General features: G+C 35.9%; 1 protein-coding gene across 2 annotated transcripts in view; it reads left to right on the top strand.

The window, feature by feature from the left end:
* The window catches only part of GSTCD (glutathione S-transferase C-terminal domain containing), a 47,897-nt gene extending 31,369 nt beyond the window's left edge, over positions 1 to 16,528 (top strand). The window contains exons 6-12 of one of the 2 annotated variants that reach the window (XM_015861427.3): positions 2,499 to 2,614; positions 2,816 to 2,860; positions 4,586 to 4,714; positions 8,030 to 8,163; positions 8,757 to 8,787; positions 11,738 to 11,807; positions 15,443 to 16,528. In XM_015861427.3, coding sequence (XP_015716913.2) covers positions 2,499 to 2,614; positions 2,816 to 2,860; positions 4,586 to 4,714; positions 8,030 to 8,163; positions 8,757 to 8,787; positions 11,738 to 11,807; positions 15,443 to 15,579 — 662 coding nt within the window. In that variant the 3' untranslated portion in view covers positions 15,580 to 16,528. The remainder of the gene's footprint in view (positions 1 to 2,498; positions 2,615 to 2,815; positions 2,861 to 4,585; positions 4,715 to 8,029; positions 8,164 to 8,756; positions 8,788 to 11,737; positions 11,808 to 15,442) is intronic. The other variant, XM_085546634.1, reaches the window with a different exon arrangement.
* Positions 16,529 to 19,331: the final 2,803 nt, after the last annotated feature.

The following is a 19,331-nucleotide window of genomic DNA, read 5'->3' as shown; positions in this document are numbered from 1 at the left end:
TTTGGTAGCTGCTTGCTACATTATTCTGTGTAATGTACAAGATACAAGATGAAATAAGGACAGGGCCTTACAGGTTGTGTTTGAATTTTACTGCAGGGAACTTTAATGGCTTTTCAGGTTTTACTCATGAAATAGTGAAGCATCATTTGAGGACTGATGGATTATATGAACTTGAGCACTGACAAAAAGTGACACAGAAACAGAGGGGTATTTGCTGGCTGAAAAATGACATTTCTGTGTGCAAGAATGCAAAAGCTGTAAGTGCCATAGAAAGTTTAAAGTCCTGCTTGACAAGGACTGAATTAGCAGTAATGTTAGATTTACGAATTCAAATTAAATATTTTCATTTCAACCGTTAGTCAGAAATGGAAGTAAATCTTTCTAAGACTGTATGGCAATATGTCAACTGAGTTCTTGCAATGGGAACAAAGCACTTCTTAATGGTTTTTCAGTGTATTATAGGAAAAGGTCACGTTCTTCAAGGTTTTGCCTTGTCAGGATGAACTATCAAGGTACCATATCTCATTATTCTTGAAGACAATGCTAAGCATTATTTATAATGACAAGGGTTGAGAAATGCACTGTGAGATGTAGTATTTTTAGACATAGAAGTTGTAGTTGAATTTAATGTCTGTTTTCTGTAGTGAAGGACGAGCACACACACCATGCTAACATTCCCTACAGGCTGTGTCATGGCTTGCTCACTTTCTGTAATTCTAGCTACCACACAACGAACACAGAGGTAGAGTAGACAAAAGGCCTATTGATTTGAGCTTGGTTTTCTTTCTTTTAAGGGAATGTGTGCAACTTATTTTCTTCACAGTAAGGATTAAACCTTGTTGGTAACTGTGAAGAGTTGCATTTTAGAAAGTTTTTAAAGGCTATCAATTGATATATGTCTGAAAGTATTTCTTATTAACTTGCTGGTTGTCTAACTGAAGACTAATTGCTGATGAGACCTGTTAGCTTTTGTTTTGATTTTTGTGGCTAGGATCTACTTGCTGACTTTGCACAGAATGAGAATTCAGTGGGTTTCTCAGTAGGTATACTCAATACTGATAAATCCCAGACATGTCAGGAAAACCTTAGGACTGGGGGATAAAAACAGAATTTGGATAAGGCAATTAAGAGCATTTTTGAGCAGGGATTTATGTGCTGTTTCGTACTTGGCAGATGTGGTCTGTCTTTCAGTCTGCCACAAGAAAACAGCTCAGAGTAGTTGTGCTAATATGTGCTGAGAGGTGGGGACTAATAACAAAGCTGTCTGCCTGGTTGCTCTCAAAATTAAGAAGATTTAAAGTTGAAAGCAGGCATAAGACCACAATACAAAAGTTGCCAGGGAAAAATGCATTTACAAAGAAGCCCATTAAATGAATTGCAGAGATAACTTCGAGTTCAGAGTTGAATTTTAAAACCCTTGTACCAAGTAGATTTGCGTCTTTACATTGTGAATGATCTTTAAGTACTTGCCTTGCTAGCGGCTATGTGGTAAATACTTAAGAGAATACTTGTGAGAAACCAATGCTTGTAAAAATAAGTTCAGCATCTATGAAGGGGTGATTTTTTAGATATAGCATTTTGTGTATGTGTTAATATCACAATACCTGCCTGTGACACCTGATAGGTTCAGACTCACAAGCTGGGTTTCTTGCTTTGGTATGCTACAGACCTTGATGTTGCATATGCTGAAATGCTGCTTCTTCCATTGGGTTCAGTTAAAACTGGAGGTGTTTCAAAAAGAGTTAAGAAAATTGGAAGCAGGCAAGAGTGTCGTTCAAATAGGAGTTTGGCATATGAGGAATTACAGTTTACAATATGGTCTATAATAAAGTTTTTCCAAGCTTTTCCTGTCAGATGAAAGAAATGATTTGTTAAAATGTTATTATTTTGCATAATGTGGCAAAGGATTCATATCCCTACTCCTTACATACCTTCTTGTCAATAGAATGTTTTATTTTCTAGGACTCACTTTTATAGCATAATTGGAAATGCATCAATGGTTTTAATGATATAAAATGTACTATTTTATGTTGGCAAAAGGATGTAATATGTTGTAATACATGTTAGAGGTTATGTCCACTCTCTTAATATCTATTGAGTATTGGTACACATTTTAGTATGACAGTGTGGTAATTACCTAAGTACAACCTTTCAAAACAAGATGCATAAGGATACTGTATACATTCGTGTTGTCAGCAACTACTGTGAATAGGTTTGAGCCTTGTTTCTGACTGATTTGCAGGTATACCAGGCTATTCTCACTTGTTCTTAAGGACACATTAATAGCAACAGCTGTAGGGTTTTGTGAAGGCAGAGAGAAAGCTCTATCAAATATTTGTAAATATAGCTGAAAGTGAATTTGGATGCCCAAGTGCTCTAGACATTTTTTAGTTTCAGCCACAAATTTCAGATATTCTGTGCTTTGCTGTTAACCATTTGAAGCATCCTATGTTTAGAACTGCTCATCACTGTTCAGATATTTTCTCTGTTATCCTCAGGAAAGATGTCCAGAGATCGAGCTCTGAGGAAACAGCAGCAGTTGAATAATTTGGTAGCAGCAGTGAAAAAACTTGCTAAGCCAGGAGATGTGATTGTGGATTTCTGCAGTGGAGGGGTAAGGTGTATTTTGTTGCAGTTTCTTCTGGTTTTCATCTTTGTAGTTGTACATGAATGCTGCTGCAAGGTGAAAGTACATATGCTGAACTGTTAATTGCTTTTGGACATTCTGTCAATGGTTAGGGGATACTCAGCATGAAATGACTCGCTAACATTGAAAAGTGACTCACAGATTTACTGTTTGTTTTTGTTTCCACAGGGTCACGTTGGAATTGTTCTTGCTTACATGATGCCGTCATGTCAGGTAAATTCTAAATATAAAGTACAGATGGTGTGAGCTTTTGTTCTCTAATAAGCATATTTAAAAAGATGTGCTGCTAGGGAGAATAATCTTGAAGACAAAACGGTTACTTTTTAGGAAGGCTTATGGTCTATAAAGCAGTATTTCATTAGTACCTGTATTTATCACATTGTATTAGTGGGGGAGAAGCATAGATGCCATTGCTGAAAAGGGAAGCTTAGAACAGAAGTTCCTCTTCAGAAAAAGAAGAGAAAAACAAACAAAAAATCAAATGTACATCAGAGTACACATATGTAATTGGATGTGCATTGACAGAGCAAAATAACTAAACACAGTTCATGGATGATATTACTGTTTTCTAACAATGCCCGTAAGTTTGTGTTACAAAGTTTATACGGAGATGAAGCCCTTGTAATGAGAGGGATGTCTGGCAGTGCCTCTGCATCTCCCCCTTTTTTTTTTCTTTTTTTTTTCCTTTCAAGGAAGAAAGCATAACTGTAATATGATAGCATTGTTGCTATTAGAAATCTTATGGAGGTTATTGTTGCACTTTGTACTTGTATATATGTACTATGCTCAGTCTGGAGTGAATTCTGCTCAATTGAAGCGGTGATTGAAGAGGATTTTTTCTTGGCTTATTTTTTTTTTTTTTAGAAGAAGCATTTAATACGTGAATACAATCTCCTTGTAACTTTTGCCTTTGTAATGTTGCGTTGTAGAAATAAGGGCAAAAAGAAAAGGTTTTTTTTTTCTTTTTTTTTTTTTTTTTTTTTTTTTCCCAACACTGAACACTGAATTGGAGATGTTTTCATTCTCTTCTCCAACTCTCCTGTTTTTGGAGAAATTACTGTGTGAGATGGAATTCAATGAAAGGAGCAAGAGGCTGCTTTCTTCTTCAGCTGTGTTGCTAGGTATGTTTCTGGCCATGGCTTGGGCAGGACTATGTCTGTGCACCAACAGAAGTGGTCCCACAGGAAGTTGATGAAGAACTCAGTGAATGCAAGGTTTCACTCACACCTCTCACTGAGTTGAGTAGCGAGCACCCTCATGAAATGACATAAAGAACAGAAACAGTTACTTATGTTACGTATGTTTGTTTTTCTCTTCTGTCTCATCTGGTTACTTTGACTTGCCTTTAAAAAAAAAAAAAAAAAAAGGTTTTTAGGGTATTTTAACCCTTCAGAGACAGCATTTTGAGTATAAACATTTTTCACTGCTGTTGGAGAGCAATACAAAATTGTTTGGAAACATTTGCATTGGAGGTCATTGTTGGTCACTGATGTGTATCTACCCAAATGATTCTTTTCACTGATTAGGAAGAAAGTGGTTCTTTAGTTTCAAAACAAACATGATGCCAAAGTTGAGAAGCCAGCAGCAGAGCTGAACCATCCAGTCCTGCTGATGTGACCCAGACTTCCATCAAAAATAACTCTGCAAAAAAATTCTTTATGTCAGAGATTTGAAACATGCAAATTCCTAGTGTAGTTGTAAGTATGTAAGGTGCGTTCTTGAGAAAAGGAAGTTCTAGTTGGAGGGGAAATATATAAAAATATTTGCTAACTGATTGATATTGGTTGATCTTTGATACTTTTCATAGTAATGTCACCTGCTAATGTTCTGTAGATCATATAAGTAACTTAGAGGAGTTTTCTCAACTAAACTACAAAGCTTTGCTCTTTGATTTCTCAGTCTTATTTTGCCTTACTGTTTCGTATGTGTGAAATCTAGGTGGTGCTCATAGAAAATAAGGAGTTGTCTCTCTTGCGTGCTAAAGACAGAAGTGATGAACTAGGTTTAAACAACATTTCATTTATCCAAGCAAATTTGGACTATTTTAATGGCACTTTCAACATTGGGGTAAGTGTTTGTAGCTTTTTAACTTCGGAACATTAATTTCAGTATCAGGTTAATTATTCTTAGAACAATTACTGTATTTGAGAAAAGAAAATTTTATATTCATTCAATCATTTCTGATGTCATGAGAAGAATCCTTGTTATTTTAACCTATGTTAGGTAGGGTTTATATTTTTTGTTAGTTGCAAACTGACATCACTTTGGTCATTATGAGTGAAGAAGGAAGACCTGAGAGCGGCCTTTCAGTATCTAAAGGGGTGCTGAAAGAAGGAAGGTAACAGACTCCTTAGCAGAATCTGTTGTGAAAGGACAAAGGAAAATGGTTTCACACTAAAAGAGGGGAGATTTAGACTGGACACGAAGAAGAAGTTTTTTATGCTAAGGGTGGTGGTGAGGCACTGGCACTGATTGCCCAGAGAGGTGATGGATGCTCTGTCCTTGGAGACAACCAAGGTCAGGCTGGAGGGGTTCTTAGTGCCTGATGGAGCTGTAGGTGTCCCTGTTCATTGCAGGTCAGTTGGACCAGGTGGCCTGTAGGAGTCCATTCCAACTCAAAAGATTCTATGATTTTATGGTTGGATTACTGATTCAAAGTGTCCCTGAAAGGAAATTCCTCTCCAGAATTCTGCAGTGCTAGTGAAAAGTAAGGCATAATGCTGTAAAGATTCCTCTCTTATGGTCTTGTTCTCTGTTAATAGAATATGAACTTTTGCAGCAAGTTCCTATCTTTGGATGCAAGTCTGACTGTTCCTTAAACTATCCATCCAGGGATGTTCTTTGGCTACATCTTAAAATATTTAATGCTGAAGGTTTATGGCACGTACTTCATCCAGATCTGCTTAACTATTTCGTTTGTTTGATCAAGGAAACGAAGCATAGTGCAGGAGAAGGGGGAAGACAAATTATTTTAGCACGACTTTCCAACTGCAATTTTCCAATTGTCTAGCTTTGTTTTATCTGCTACACTGTTGTTTAGATCTTATTTAATGAATCAAGGATCTGTTTAAAATATATATATATATATATATATCAGAATCTCATGAATAATTTAGTGATTGGTGAGTCTGAAATGTATTATAGATGGTCAGTGAAGTTTGCCTCCAGTTTTGTGATCATGGGAGTTTTAGATCTTTTTTCTACACTTTTTTTTCAGGTTAATAGTAAGTTAACCATCTACGTGAAGTCTTTATTTAATAAAAAGATGTTATATTTTCCCTTAAATCTTGTCACAAGTTTAAGTATTTAAATAGATGTCAGGAGAAAATGGCTCAAATTCTTCACTTCCAGGCCTGTGATTTCAGTGTACTTAGCTTGATTCTCTTGATTATGTGTTTGACAGACAAACCCGAAACTTCCTCTTTTTGGAGACCTGAATCAATCTAAACTACAAAATTAGTTTGTCTCATATAATGATTCATTCTTCTGGATATGCTCACTTTTCCTTTGCAGCTGTATGTAAGCTTTTCATAGTAGTAGCCCAAATGCTTGATGGTATGTTGGAAGGTAAATTATGTGAAGTTTAGCTACCTTTGAATCATTGTCACAAATGCTGGTCTGTTACAAAAATTACAGTGTAATAATGCATAGATGTGTATGAAGTTTGACAAGGTGTCATTCCTAAATTGATCTTCTGAGACTTGCAAAGGTGATCTCTCATTGAATGATTTCACTCCTGTCAGTGCAATAGTATAGCACAAGCATGAGAGCGGACATGACAAAAAATTCATGGATTATAGTGAAATTTAAAGCAATAGACTTAAGTTCATTTTTTCTTCATCTCACTGCTTCTGGTATTAATTTAAAATGTGTATATGTATCTTTAGATACTACAAAATGAAAAACTGTATTATTTGGCTATTTTCGTAAGCGTTATGTGTGAGGAGTTCAAAAGCAGGTTTAGAAGAACTTATCGAACAATTCCCTCTTGCTCTATTGGAACCTCACAGAACAATTGCAAGTTGATGGTCTCACACTGAATTAAGTCAGGGGCCACTTTGTATTCCCTTCTCCACAAACGTATGAATTTGTGAACAAAATGCATTATCTGCATTTGTCTGCATTCTCTTTGTTTCTGGTAGCATGTTTGTTATATAGGATGTCCTAAAAAAAAAACAACCTTTGCCTTGAATTTTATTTATGATTTTTTTACTTAACTAAGTTGATTCTGAGGAACCCAAAGAAGAAACCAATTGGCTTTATGTCCACTTAGGCTCAACAAAAATACTGGTTTCATGGTTGTTATTTATTTACCCAACACAGGTTCCTTCCCAAAACATTCAAGCAAAGCAGAAGTCTTTGGATAAATGTAAAAGTAACTATTCTATGGTAATCTAATAGCTGCACTATGAAGAATCGTTCTGATCTTAAACCAGTTTCATTTTTGTTGTTAAATTCATAAAAACAGAAACAAAAAATAATTGAAGTTACTGCATTTATTAATTTGAAAGTTCTCCTTGAGACAAGAGCATTTGTTACCATCTGTATGCAGTTATAGTTCAGCTCACGATTAATGGTCTGCTCAGCTTAGCTTACATCAAGCAGCCAGCAAACAAAAAAGTCTTTGTTACAATCCACATCTGAGAGCAAAGTTTTTATCTTCCAGTTGCTGTACCTTGAAAAACAGCTTTGAACCTTGAAACATGAGCTTTGCAGTTCTAAACGTTTTTCCTAAATTTACTGTGAAATAAAAGCATAGAAAACAATGCAGCTTTACAAATCTGAACCACTGTATAAAGTAGCAGGCACAATTTTCAATTAAGGGAATGGCAGACTGTTTCCTCCAGAGCTGAGAGACCATAGAAGCAGGTCAAGTGGGGCCCATTGTTGATTTTTGTTTGATGTTTGGGATTGTCTGGTATCCAATAAGATACAAATGGGAATGAGGGTTTTGTTTTGTTTTGTTTTATACTGTATTTCTAAATACTTTTTGCTTGAAAAAAGTTTTTTTTACTAATCTCCATAGTAGTTTCGTTTAGTATTTTTCTGGAACCTTGTTTTCCTTTGTGTTGATACGGCAGCACAGTGTACCCATGCATGCATTTATCTTAAGACTGCTTCTGGAACATTTGTTTAGTGTTGGTGGCTCCCTTGGACCTCAGCTGGTCATAAAGTTTCCTCTGAATAAATGCAGAACAGAGAAATGAAAAGCCAAGAAATTAAGGATCAGGCCTCAGCCTTTGGCCAAACAGCTTTCATTGCTAAACACTCTTTAGATATTTAAGTAACTCAACCAAAATATGCAACAGGGTTGTATGTAGGATATTGTTGTAAAGAATTTGCTTATTCCTGTTGTGGGTTTGTTTGTTTTCAACATTGTAGGTGGCTCTACATGCATGTGGTGTGGCAACAGACATGGTGATTGAACACTGCATCAAGGCTCGGGCAGCCTTTGTCATCTCCCCTTGTTGCTATGGCTTCATTCAGAATACCATGAAGTTTAAATATCCCAGAAGGTAAACTAGGGCTAACAAGATAAACTTTAAAATACCAATATAAATGCTAAAAGAGTGAAGAATTAGTAAACAAACACAAACTCAGTGTAGTTCACATCAAACCTTTCTTGAGCTATATTTTAGAGCTTACTTTTAAGAAATAAGGAGGAGAAAAAAGATTATAAAACATACCAAATTGCCCATATTACTACATGGCTCATATTCTGTGTGGCCCTTTTTTTTCCTCACTCAGTTCCATCTTAGAAACAACTTACTTCAGTGATACACAGAAAATATATGCATGTCTAGAGTCTGTATACCTGTATAATACCTAGTAGGTGAAACTGAAAAACCTATTAAACCTGTGTTAGCTTTTTTAATAGTTTAAAGGGGGGATTCCTATGAATGATTCAATGGAAGAGAAAAAGACATCAAATGTGCTTTTCCTTTATAAGTAAATGAAGTGTCTTGATGTCTAGTTTTTTTGAATGTCTTTTGGTTTGCTACAGATAGTACTGTTCTGTTTAAAATGTGGTCTGATATGTAAGGATTGCTTTTATATTTCAACTTGGCATTTTAAGATGTTAATTGAATTAATCTCTTTCTTTTCTCAGTCATCGGTTCAAGGAAATTTTATCCTACAAGGTATGTAAAATAAACAGCTGTGTGTTGTGAATGGAGGGTGTGTTGTGCCATTCCTTGCACTTCACTGGGTCTTATCAAATGAAATATGAGTATTTATCTTTTAACTGAGAAGGAATGCATGTGCTAGTGCAGATGTCACTGTGTTGCCTTCTTTCCACCATCCATTTTTTTAAGTTTCCGTAATTTTTAATTTTTTTATTTTTTGTAGAAAAGATCTTTTTATTTTCATCATAAGTGTAGGAGAGCCATTCCTAAGCCAATCCTAAGATACTTACTTCAACACATATCAGTTAAAAATTACAGGATAGCAGTTATCTAGTCTTAAATACTAATGTTTATACTCTAGAAATTTGCAATCTTTTTTTAGGTACAATTGTTACTTTTATATAAATTTTGGTAAAGTTAGATTTCTCCCTATAATTTATGTCTAAAAGATTTCATAAAATGAGCAGGAAGAGATAATTCTCTTCATTGAGAATTTTGTGCAGTATTAACACTTTATTCAAAATTATTTTTAAAAGATCCAAATGTGTTTTGATCCTGGAGAGCCAAGGTCTACATGGATGTAGTTTATGAGAAAAGTGGGAGAAAGAAGCAATGAAGCATACAGGTCTGACAGAATGAAGATAACAAGAATAAAATAGGACAAGAGCAGTGCAGTAGTCAGGAGATGACTGGTACCGATTCATTAAGCTTTGTCCAGTGTGTTTGAACTTAGTGATGAATAACCAGGAATGTGAAGGTTAGATGCACTTAATGTGGTATGGAAAGAGAATATTTCCATTCAAGTGAAGCAAGAATATATAGAAATTTATTAACATTAATTTATCACATCCTAGGCTAAGAGTCTCAGTGTTTCAAAAAGCCAGTGAATTTTGGAGATGCAGAATAGTCTTCTATTACAAAAGCATGTGGGGAAGACGTTATTTTTAATCTCCAAATGTACTCTGGGACACTGAGCATACTGAGAATGCTGTATATAGCAGGTAGATTGTCCTTTTTGATCCTGCAGAAAGAAGACATTCGAAAAAGAACAACTGAAAACTTCAGCCAGCTGACACAGGGAGGTTCAGTTTTTATAATCTTTGTGATGGTCCCATCTAAGTATGTTTCACTGACTTACACAGAAATAAATTCCCATAGTTTGAAGTGATAAAAGAAAAGTGCATAGTGAGATTTGAATCTGTTATTAGTTTTTTCCATTGATTAACATTCCCTCAGCACACTTACATCTCTTTAACGCACAATCAAGAAAAATTCAGGTTTGAGATTAGAAAATATTTGCTCACATATTGCTAAAAGTCAACCTATGGTAACCTATGAAATCAAGGAAGCCTAGGATGGGATAGCGTGTGTAATATTATTGAAATTCTGATTTATTTATTTTTTTAAATGATTTTCTGCTCTTTTATTCCCTTGAATCTATTCATATCTGGATATTTAAATCACATGTTTTATCACCACTTTAGAAATTTCAGCATCGTTTTTGTGATGCAGAACTGCATAGAGGCCAAGGACAATGCTAAAAAAATATTTCTGTTCTTAATAATGCAAGAGTTTGTACAAATGATCTAGGCTGGATGGTGCCTCAAGTAATCCTAGTTATAAATAACTTTTGTTATACAGCTAGCTGTATGCATTTTTATATATTTCATATTAATAAACTGCTACAGGATGCTGGCTAGTAGCCAAAGCTACCATGTGCTAGCCAGACATTGTCTGTGTCACCCCCCTCCAGTTCCCATTTGAAATTTATTTCTCTTATCTCCCATTTTAGTGAGATCTAAAAAGACATCCAGAAGTCTGGCAGTACCAAAACGTTTTTGATGAGAACATTATGCTGTAATTCATTTGTTTGCAGTTGCAAAGGTTATGGTAGCTCTAGATGTCTACCATGATGTGTTTTTTTTTTTTTAAACTCAATTTGTCAAGATGCTCTCCCTGTAGTAGAAATGGGAAGTAAGAATGAATGACTTTGGACATACAGCTTTGAAAACTTGATAGGCATTTTTGTGGGTATTCTAAAAAGCAAGATAATGGCTTCTGCAAGCACAAAGTTTGTGCAGTTTATTTTGGTCATCCTAGTTACTTCGGAAATACTTTTCTCCTCATTTTTAACCAACAGAAGATGTCACAGTTTACTAGTTCTGCCACAGGAAGGAGATGTGGTCATAAGTTAGACTTTAACTTCAAGGCTCATCTCTGGTAGGAAGCTAAGGCACTGGAGTCAGTCCAGATTCACTGGTTAAGTGGCAAGTCTTTTATTCTTTCTCTCTTGCCAAGCCCCTCAATTTTTTCCCAAGCTGCTTATCACTGTTCGCTCTCCTAAGAACAGCCACATTGCCTGTGGCTCTCCTTTGGTTTTTTTTTTTTTTCCTTCCTGCTGTTCCCCAGTACTCACTTCTGGGTTAGGCATTTTCAATCCTTCTGAACTATAGAAATAGCCATATTTAAACTGAACTTTCTGAGCAAAACATATTGAGTCCTAACCATGTTATAGCATGTTTTCATTTTGGTTGCACATTTGTTGTGGAGCTGTGAGCTGAAAACCCTTGTGTGCATTTGCTATAGTAGGGAACTGCCTCAATTATAGTGTATGATGCTGTATGATAAAGTAAAATTTGAGTTTAAAGGCAGGCAAGAAAAATGTACACTTGTGTTGAAATCTGCTTAGAGTTGCACTTGATTTTTCAATTCTTTTTATAACCAAAGTCATATCAAAATTAAGATTTGCACATAATTTTTTATTTTTTTATTTTTTGAAACATGTTTTTCTACGTGATAGTGTTTTTAATACATCTGAATAGTAACTTAGAATCACAGAGTCACAGAATAGCCTGGGTTGGAAGGGACATTAAAATCATCTAGTTCCAACCCCAGTTAGATTTCTCTTACTGTATTTGAAAGAAAGAAATGCTACTGAACCAAACATCTTTACTTTTCCTTTTAGGAGCACATGATCCTTTGTAGGTTTGCAGATCAGACAGCTGTTCATCTTCCACCTGAACGAAAGCTGATAGGTATGAATTTCTACAGCTGTTACTTAAACTATTTCAGTAAAGTCCTATCTAAAGGAATAAACAGTGCTGTGAAATCTGGGTTTCTTCACATTTTTCTCCTTGCTATTCTGAACTATTGTATTAAAACTGGTTTTTTTTTGTTCTCGATTATCAGTATGAGCTAGAAGGTTTGCATTTTACTTCTTTCTTCTTTTTTCTTGCCTCTCCACATTTTTCCCACCTATGAAAGAGAGTGAGGTTTTTGTAAACTTTACTGAAGTCCTTCTATTGCCAGTCCATGTTGCATTAAAAGCACTGGCTATTTGTAGTAGTGAGTTGCAGTGCGAACCCTTTATGCTGCTTGTAATTGCTGGTAATAACTTGTTTTACTCACCCCAATATTAAATTTAGAATAATCTGAAGATTTTCTGGGATTGTATTTAAATGGTGAAGAGCAATTTTAATTTGACGACTCTGATCAGAACAGAATTTGGCTTGCCCCTTATCTGTGGTACCAGCTTTCCTATTGTGAGAAAGCTTATGATATAGCTTCAGCAGCAAATGACTCGCTTTTCACCTTTCAGTATTCAGTTCTGTTTCAAATTTCTACATTATTGCAATTTTGAGTAAGAGTACCTGTCTTCTTTTGGCTTATTTCCATGCAATTAGTGGTGAAAGCAATCTCATCCCCATAATTTCAGTTCATAGCTTAAGTGTTTTCTGTGATAAAAGAATGAGTAAAGGTGGTCGTAATCTCATTACTCACATAGACAGCAAAGTATATAGCACAGTATTTAATAATCAGAAACACTGAAGTTCATATTACACATAACTGTACGTCTCATTTATCACATCTCCCCTCAGTCATCCTTTCCCCAGACTGAACAGACCCAGGTTATTCAGCCTTTTCATCATACAAGAGATGCTCCAGGCCCTTTGTCATCTTTGTGGTCCTTGAAGGGACTCCTCCTAGGAGATCCCTATCTTTTTTGAACCAGTGAGCTCAGAACTGAACACAGTAGTCTAAATGTGGCCTCACAAGGATGGAGCAGAGGGGGAAGATGCCGTCCCTCGACCTGCTGGCCACAGTCTTTTTAATGCATGCCAGAATACCATTGACTTCCTTGGCCACAAGGGCATATTGTTGACTCATGTCCAACCTGTTGTCCAGCAGGACACCTAGCTACAGAAAAAGGAAGTAATACAGGTACCTGAGATGACAGTATATTATAACTTGTCTTCTCTTCTGCTATCATCATAGTATTTGTGAGCGGAAAAAAAATCAGCATTCAGTTATCAGTGTGTAGCACCAGACATTTTCTCCTGCTGTTTGCCAGGTGGACCGAAAATTGGAAAAAGACTCAACATCTTTTAAAGATCATAACATTTGCCTTTTCTTCCTCTGAAAATGCAGTTTTTTGTTTTTTTTTTTTTAATCACAAACATAACTTGTGTGTTCTTTTTCCTGACAAAAATCAAACACAAATCATTTTTTCCCCCTCCCAAGCAGGAAATATCATTGTTTTTTATGTTTTAGAGAATGGTCGTTGTTTTATTTTTCCCCTTAAGGTTCCAAGTAACACTACTCAGTTTAGTTGAAGACCATTTCCATTCCATTTTCCTTTTTCAGCTGTGAAACCTGATGTTATGGGAATCTTTTTGGGTTAATTTGTCTTGTTTGCAAGATTGACTCAGATTAGTGCTGCAGCCATTGTGAGAGTTTGTTTGTTAATGTGCAGCGCATAATCAGATACTGAGAAACCTTTGCAGATTTCATTTAATGCAAATATTTCTGAACAACTGAAGGCTTTTTACTTTCAGTTGTAAATGATAATGACTCGTTCAACTTTTAAGGGTAGTATTGTAAAATGTATTTCAGCAATTATGCCACCTCAGTAAAATGTCTTAATTTTGTTTAATTACCTATAAGCCCCCAAATAAGCTGTACACGAAGTACAGCATTCTGACTATGACCGTCATGACTAAAAAAAGGAGAGTAGTCAAAGGAATTACCATTAATTTCTGTATTATCTGTCAATATTAAAAAAATAACATCACACAAACTGAAGTTGAACTCACTCACTCTACAAGCAGTGATTCCCTCTTAAATGAAGTTCTTTGTGTTTTGCTGGACAAGTCTATTTTACCCGTTATCCGTGGTTGTGGGACCTGTGTAAGTGTAAGAGTACTCAGTGGTCTCACGAGCATCACTACAATCCACCTAATTTATTCATTTTTATCACAGAACTGACCCATTTATTTCTTACTGTCTTACTGGTTTCTCTGATGATCTCAGTGCCCAACTGTGGCATTCTCAACTCCCCCTTAATATGTGAAATCTGAATAATTATGATACTGCTCTCAGTGGAAGTTGTGTTCTATATGCCATTTTGTTCAACTAATTGCAGAAAATAATTTTCTATGGAACGGTTGTAGGAGAATAGTGCCCCAACAAGCAATTTGGAGATCAGTCCAGACTGGATGCATAAACTGATAATTTCTCTCTGCTACATATAAATCCATATGGAACTAGGTTGGAAAGATCTTTTTCAGGCCTGAGATATTAGCATGTCTCTAAGTTGTTTGATATTCAGTTAGTTACCCTCACAAATTGAAGGCCACCACCGGAACAGAGTCAAAATACCATTATCTTGATGAAGTCAAAATAGTGAACTCAGTTGAGAAGGAGAAAATACTTCTGGCCATTAGCTCACTGTGGAAAGAGAGGAAAGACTGGACTAAACATCGTATTGAAGTATGATGTGCACCAGCTGTCCTGAAATGCAAAGACACTAGGGGACATGTTCATGCCAACTACCTTAAGCTTGCACAGATGTTTACCAGGTGCAACCAAATTCCGTATATATTGAAGGCAGATAAATAGGCAAGTAGAAGAGTAGTTTAGAATACCTGACTTATTCAGTTTATCATCAGGACATATGAATTCTCCTTATGAGTCCTCATCTTAGTCCAAAAATATGTATAAAATTGTGCAATTCTTTCAAGATAGAGAAAAGGGACAGTAATGTTGGCTTTGAGAATGGCTTGGTGACTGCATCAGCCAGTTCCCTCAGGACTCATGGATGCATCTCATCAGGACCTGTAGATTTGTGGTTATTCAGGTTCCTTGGGTACTCACAAATCTGATCTGCACTCACAGACTCTTCAGATCAACTACACTGGATAACTATTCAGTATTTTCTTCTTTTCTGTAACCAAAGATTTTCAGATTTTAGATGAAACTGCTGCAGGAAAACAACAGTGGTTATAAAGGACTAAGGATTCAGCAGTTCAGGAGCTGAGGGATAAACTAGCTGTTTTCTTCCCGTGGCTTTTACTTTAATGCACATATTCTTCTGCAAGTTTTGGGAATACTTAAAAATAGTTGTGCCTATTATACTTCTCCATATGTACAGAGTTAAGAATCCTTCTCAAGAACATTGGTAAATGAAGGTTACAAGATGCAGATGTGATTTAGTACTATTAATGCCTGTCTGTTTGAAGTAAAACAGATTAAGACAGATTTTAAAGCAGATTTGGCACTTGTCTTTTTTTAGATGACTTACTGATGTTTCCTCTTAAAATTGAAGTGCATATTTCTGATAATGCTTGCATATTTTTAGACTTTCTGTGCTCTCCTTTGCTCTTTTTTTCAGGAAAGCAGTGTATGGGGCTTGTGGATCTCGATCGAGCATGGGCTGCAGAGGGGAGTAACTACTCTGTTCAAGTCACATCTATGGAGCCAGAGAGCTGTTCTCCAAAGAACAATATGTTTGTAGGCACCCCAGTTTAGACTATGAAACTTGCACTTGATTTGAAGTTGATCATAAATCTTCAACACGTAAAAGCATCCAGCAAATACAAGCATAGTTGGGAACCAGACATTGTGCATCTTGAACCCATTGTGTTCGGAAAAGGAAGCAGCATGAGAAGTTTTCGAAAGTGAACTGCATGCAGAGCATTGCAAATTGTACTTGTAGTGTGTCATTAGGCAACTTTTGGTTCTCATAGTGAGAAGCTTCTCTAACAATGGTCTGTGGAATGGTATCCATCTGCAGAAGCTTAGAAACGAAAGGGGAAGAAGGCTTAGAAGGGAAGGTCATTTCCTTTACAATAAAGCTGTCTTGGCTGCTTCAAAATTGCATTCATGTTCAGAACTTCATTTGTGCTCACGGGCAGAGCAGTTATCAGCCAGTCATGCAATTCACTAGAGGGAACAGATTTATGATGTTAGTGATGAAAACTGTGCAACAGGTGTTGGCTAGATTTTGCTGAAGAATGCCATGCTATTTCATTAAGATTCTCAATACAAATTCGTCAGAATGCTTTCAGCATCATTCTGCATATACTGTATTCCAACTTAATCCTTTTAAAATGGTGTAAAATTTTTATGTTTGGATATTGCACAAAAATTCTGTACCTGGTCATTGGAAATTGTGTGTGTGTAGCTAAAGAAAGCAAACCTCTATTTCTCCACTGACTGGATTATAGGAGCTAACAGTGATGTCGGTGAATGGTTACTTCACTGCCACCTCTACTAATTGAAATGGATTGCTTTCCATTTGAAAGAGACTTGCTGTCAGATACGATTTTTATAAGAAGCTTTTGTGTCCATATACTTCACCTTCATTTATTTTTATATTCGGTTTAAATTTGGAAGAAGTTGCAGCTGTGGAACTATTTGAAAAGCTCAACCATAAACATGTTACCATTAAATGAAAATAAATGTGTTTGGATTAGTATGCAGTTTTCTGCCCTACTTTAAAACTGTCTGTTCACACTGTTGCAGTGAAAAGAGCTCATAACAAGATATTTCTTGTATGTTTGCGGTTTTCAACCATTTCCAAATTCTGGCATGGCTTAGTTCAAATATATCTGAAGTTTAATCAGCACATGTGGGAAACAGAATTACAAACTGCAACAGGTATTAGAGGAAAAAAAGCATCCCAATATATTTTATTCTTTATGAAAGCACTCTCTAAGAGATCTAATTATTTGTTTTAATATGAAGATTGAAGGAAGCTGCGCTCCTATTTGGAAGCACAAAGGTAAGCAAATAGGTATTAATTCATACCTTCGCTGTGAATTCTTGAAGATAATGTAGTGGTTTTCTCTGCAGTTTTTTATAGTTACAAGAGAAGGTAGGGTTTGGAAGATTGCGTAGGTAGTAGGTAGTAAAACATAGAGCAATATCAGTTGCCTTTGCAGTTTTTGCTCAGAGATACATTTGCCAAAGGGAACTGTTTTTAAGTTAGAATGATGTCAGATCTGAACATTATTCACGTTAATCTATTTGAATCTCCAGATTGTATGTCTGGAGTGAGGAAATTTCTCCATTACCTTTTTATGATGATGAATAATATTATGATTCTATGCATATGGTAAAACTGAAACCAAATTTATTTTTTTGTTTGTAGCAATTCCCCTGATAAGCCTTGTGGAAGGAAAAGTATTTAGGTTAGTTTTATAACAAATAATTCCGGTCATTTCCAAGTGAACCAAACAGTTTTAAAACTTCATAGGTGTCAAGCATTGTATTTCTTAACTAGAAACTCAAAATTATTTTACTGAACCATTTGAGTTTCTCACGTGTTTTTTCAGATGTGCTACTTGAACACTTCGGCTTATGCAGAATGAGTGGTACTATTGGAGATTTCCTGGTTAACTGGTCAAATAATCAGCGATTCTAGAGATAAAATTATTGACTAATGGTAAGCTGTTTCCTCTTTAGACTATTTCAGTTTACAGAGCTGATTTTTCATGAGTTCATCTCAGCTCCATCAGCTGAGATGGAGCCCTTGGAACAGGCCTAATCAATACATTTGCACTAATAATGAAGACAACAATTTTAGCACTTGCCATTTTTAAGATAAATATTTCATAATCATAGGGAAACTTGAACTTGTTATGTGAGCTGAAATGTAACTTGAATTATTCTTTTTTGTTGGTCATTCATCCTCAAGTGAAGAAGTTCCACTGAATTTTAAGAATTAGAATGGCTCTTATGCAAGTACCTGTGGGTTGGAATCATCGCTGCACTGGAGGAGGCAAGCTCTCTGTGATGCTGATTACAATACGTTTTCATCTCTGACTTTAGTGTATATGGCATCTGACTTTTTAATTAGTTTAGTTGCAGGCTAGTTGCAGAGGGATTAGTAATAGATAAAACATACAAAAGAAAAGGCATTTTCATTTCTTGGATGTGTTCCCTTCATCGTCAGAAACCAAGATCTAATTTTGGAAAGTGTTCTTAATATTTCTGAGCATTTTATCCACCATAAACATTAATTTACATTAAAACATTTACACTTTTTTTTTTTTTTCAGTCATGAGTAATTATTTTATCTTTCTATTAACATATCATTATATGATACAATATACTCTCTCCTAGTTGATTCTAGTAGTAGGTAGGTGCTAGTAGTAGGTGCTAGTTTTTTGACAAGGAATTTATGAAGATACGGTAAGTTACTATGAATCGTTGTCAGTATCACTAGTATTTAGAGCTCAAACACCTTCAAATGTAGCATTGTAACCCTCAGTTAAATTAGATTTGATCAGGTGTAACTGTCCAATAATGGATGCAAGAGGCAAAGGAAAGTCTGTTTCATTTATTTCATTAAAGCAATAATGAGGAAAAGGCTTATTTAGGTGAAACAATGTAAGAGTTTATTCATCTCTGCCATGTAACAGTCTTGATGACCAGATTTTGATGTGTTTCCTGGTGTTGCTGTTTTTCTTTTTCTTACGCTACTGTTTTGGAGACAACAAAAGTTATGTCAAAGACCTCAGCATGATTCCTATGACAGATGTATCAGGCAGCAGTTTTTGAATCATTTGGGACTGATGTGCCAGAACAGATGGTCCTTAAATAAGGCTGCAGGTAAGGAAAGGGAGAGAGAAATCTTCTGGTTCTATACCTTGTGTTTGCAGTTTACAGCTGTTTACTAAGGATGCTACAGAGTTAAATGGAAGTAAGCCATGTCAGGATGGAAGTCTTCCAAGACTTCTTGTTCTGTGATTTTCCAGGAATGGAAGTGGGGGTGACCTACCTCTAATTCCTCATGTTGCACTTCTTGCTTTAGTAGTTGCCTTTCTGAAGCCACTGGGGAATCCCTTCTGATTCGCTACCTATTAAGGAGGAGTCTCATGAAGGTTTCAGACAGTTCTCTCCATACTTTCAGATGCGTCCTATCCAGTCCTTTGTGCTTGTTTAGCTCAGAGAATGGTTTTCAAGAGGGAGAAACAAGTTGGATCTATGATATGATGGGAAATGTTAAATCTGGAGGAAATTAAGTTATCTGACATATGAAATAAACATGAACAAGACTAGAACTCACTTTTAATTTACTCATTCAAAAATAATAATAATAAAAAATCCACAGAGTAACTACATTACTGAAAAAGTCTGATTCTTATCAGATGTTTTAGCCTAATACTTTCAATACAGCCAGTATACTTTCAGTGTAAGCAGAGGAGTGGTGCAAATGCAGATGGTTGAGTTGAATGGGCGGTAGTTATCTGAGATAGTCCATCTGTGGAACTCAG

Source organism: Coturnix japonica, chromosome 4, assembly GCF_054131305.1.
Source record: "Coturnix japonica strain WE chromosome 4, WE-NBRP24, whole genome shotgun sequence".
NCBI classification, from domain to species: Eukaryota; Metazoa; Chordata; class Aves; order Galliformes; family Phasianidae; genus Coturnix; species Coturnix japonica.
Note: the sequence above shows the minus strand (reverse complement) of the source record. Positions and strands in the feature narration are given on the sequence as shown.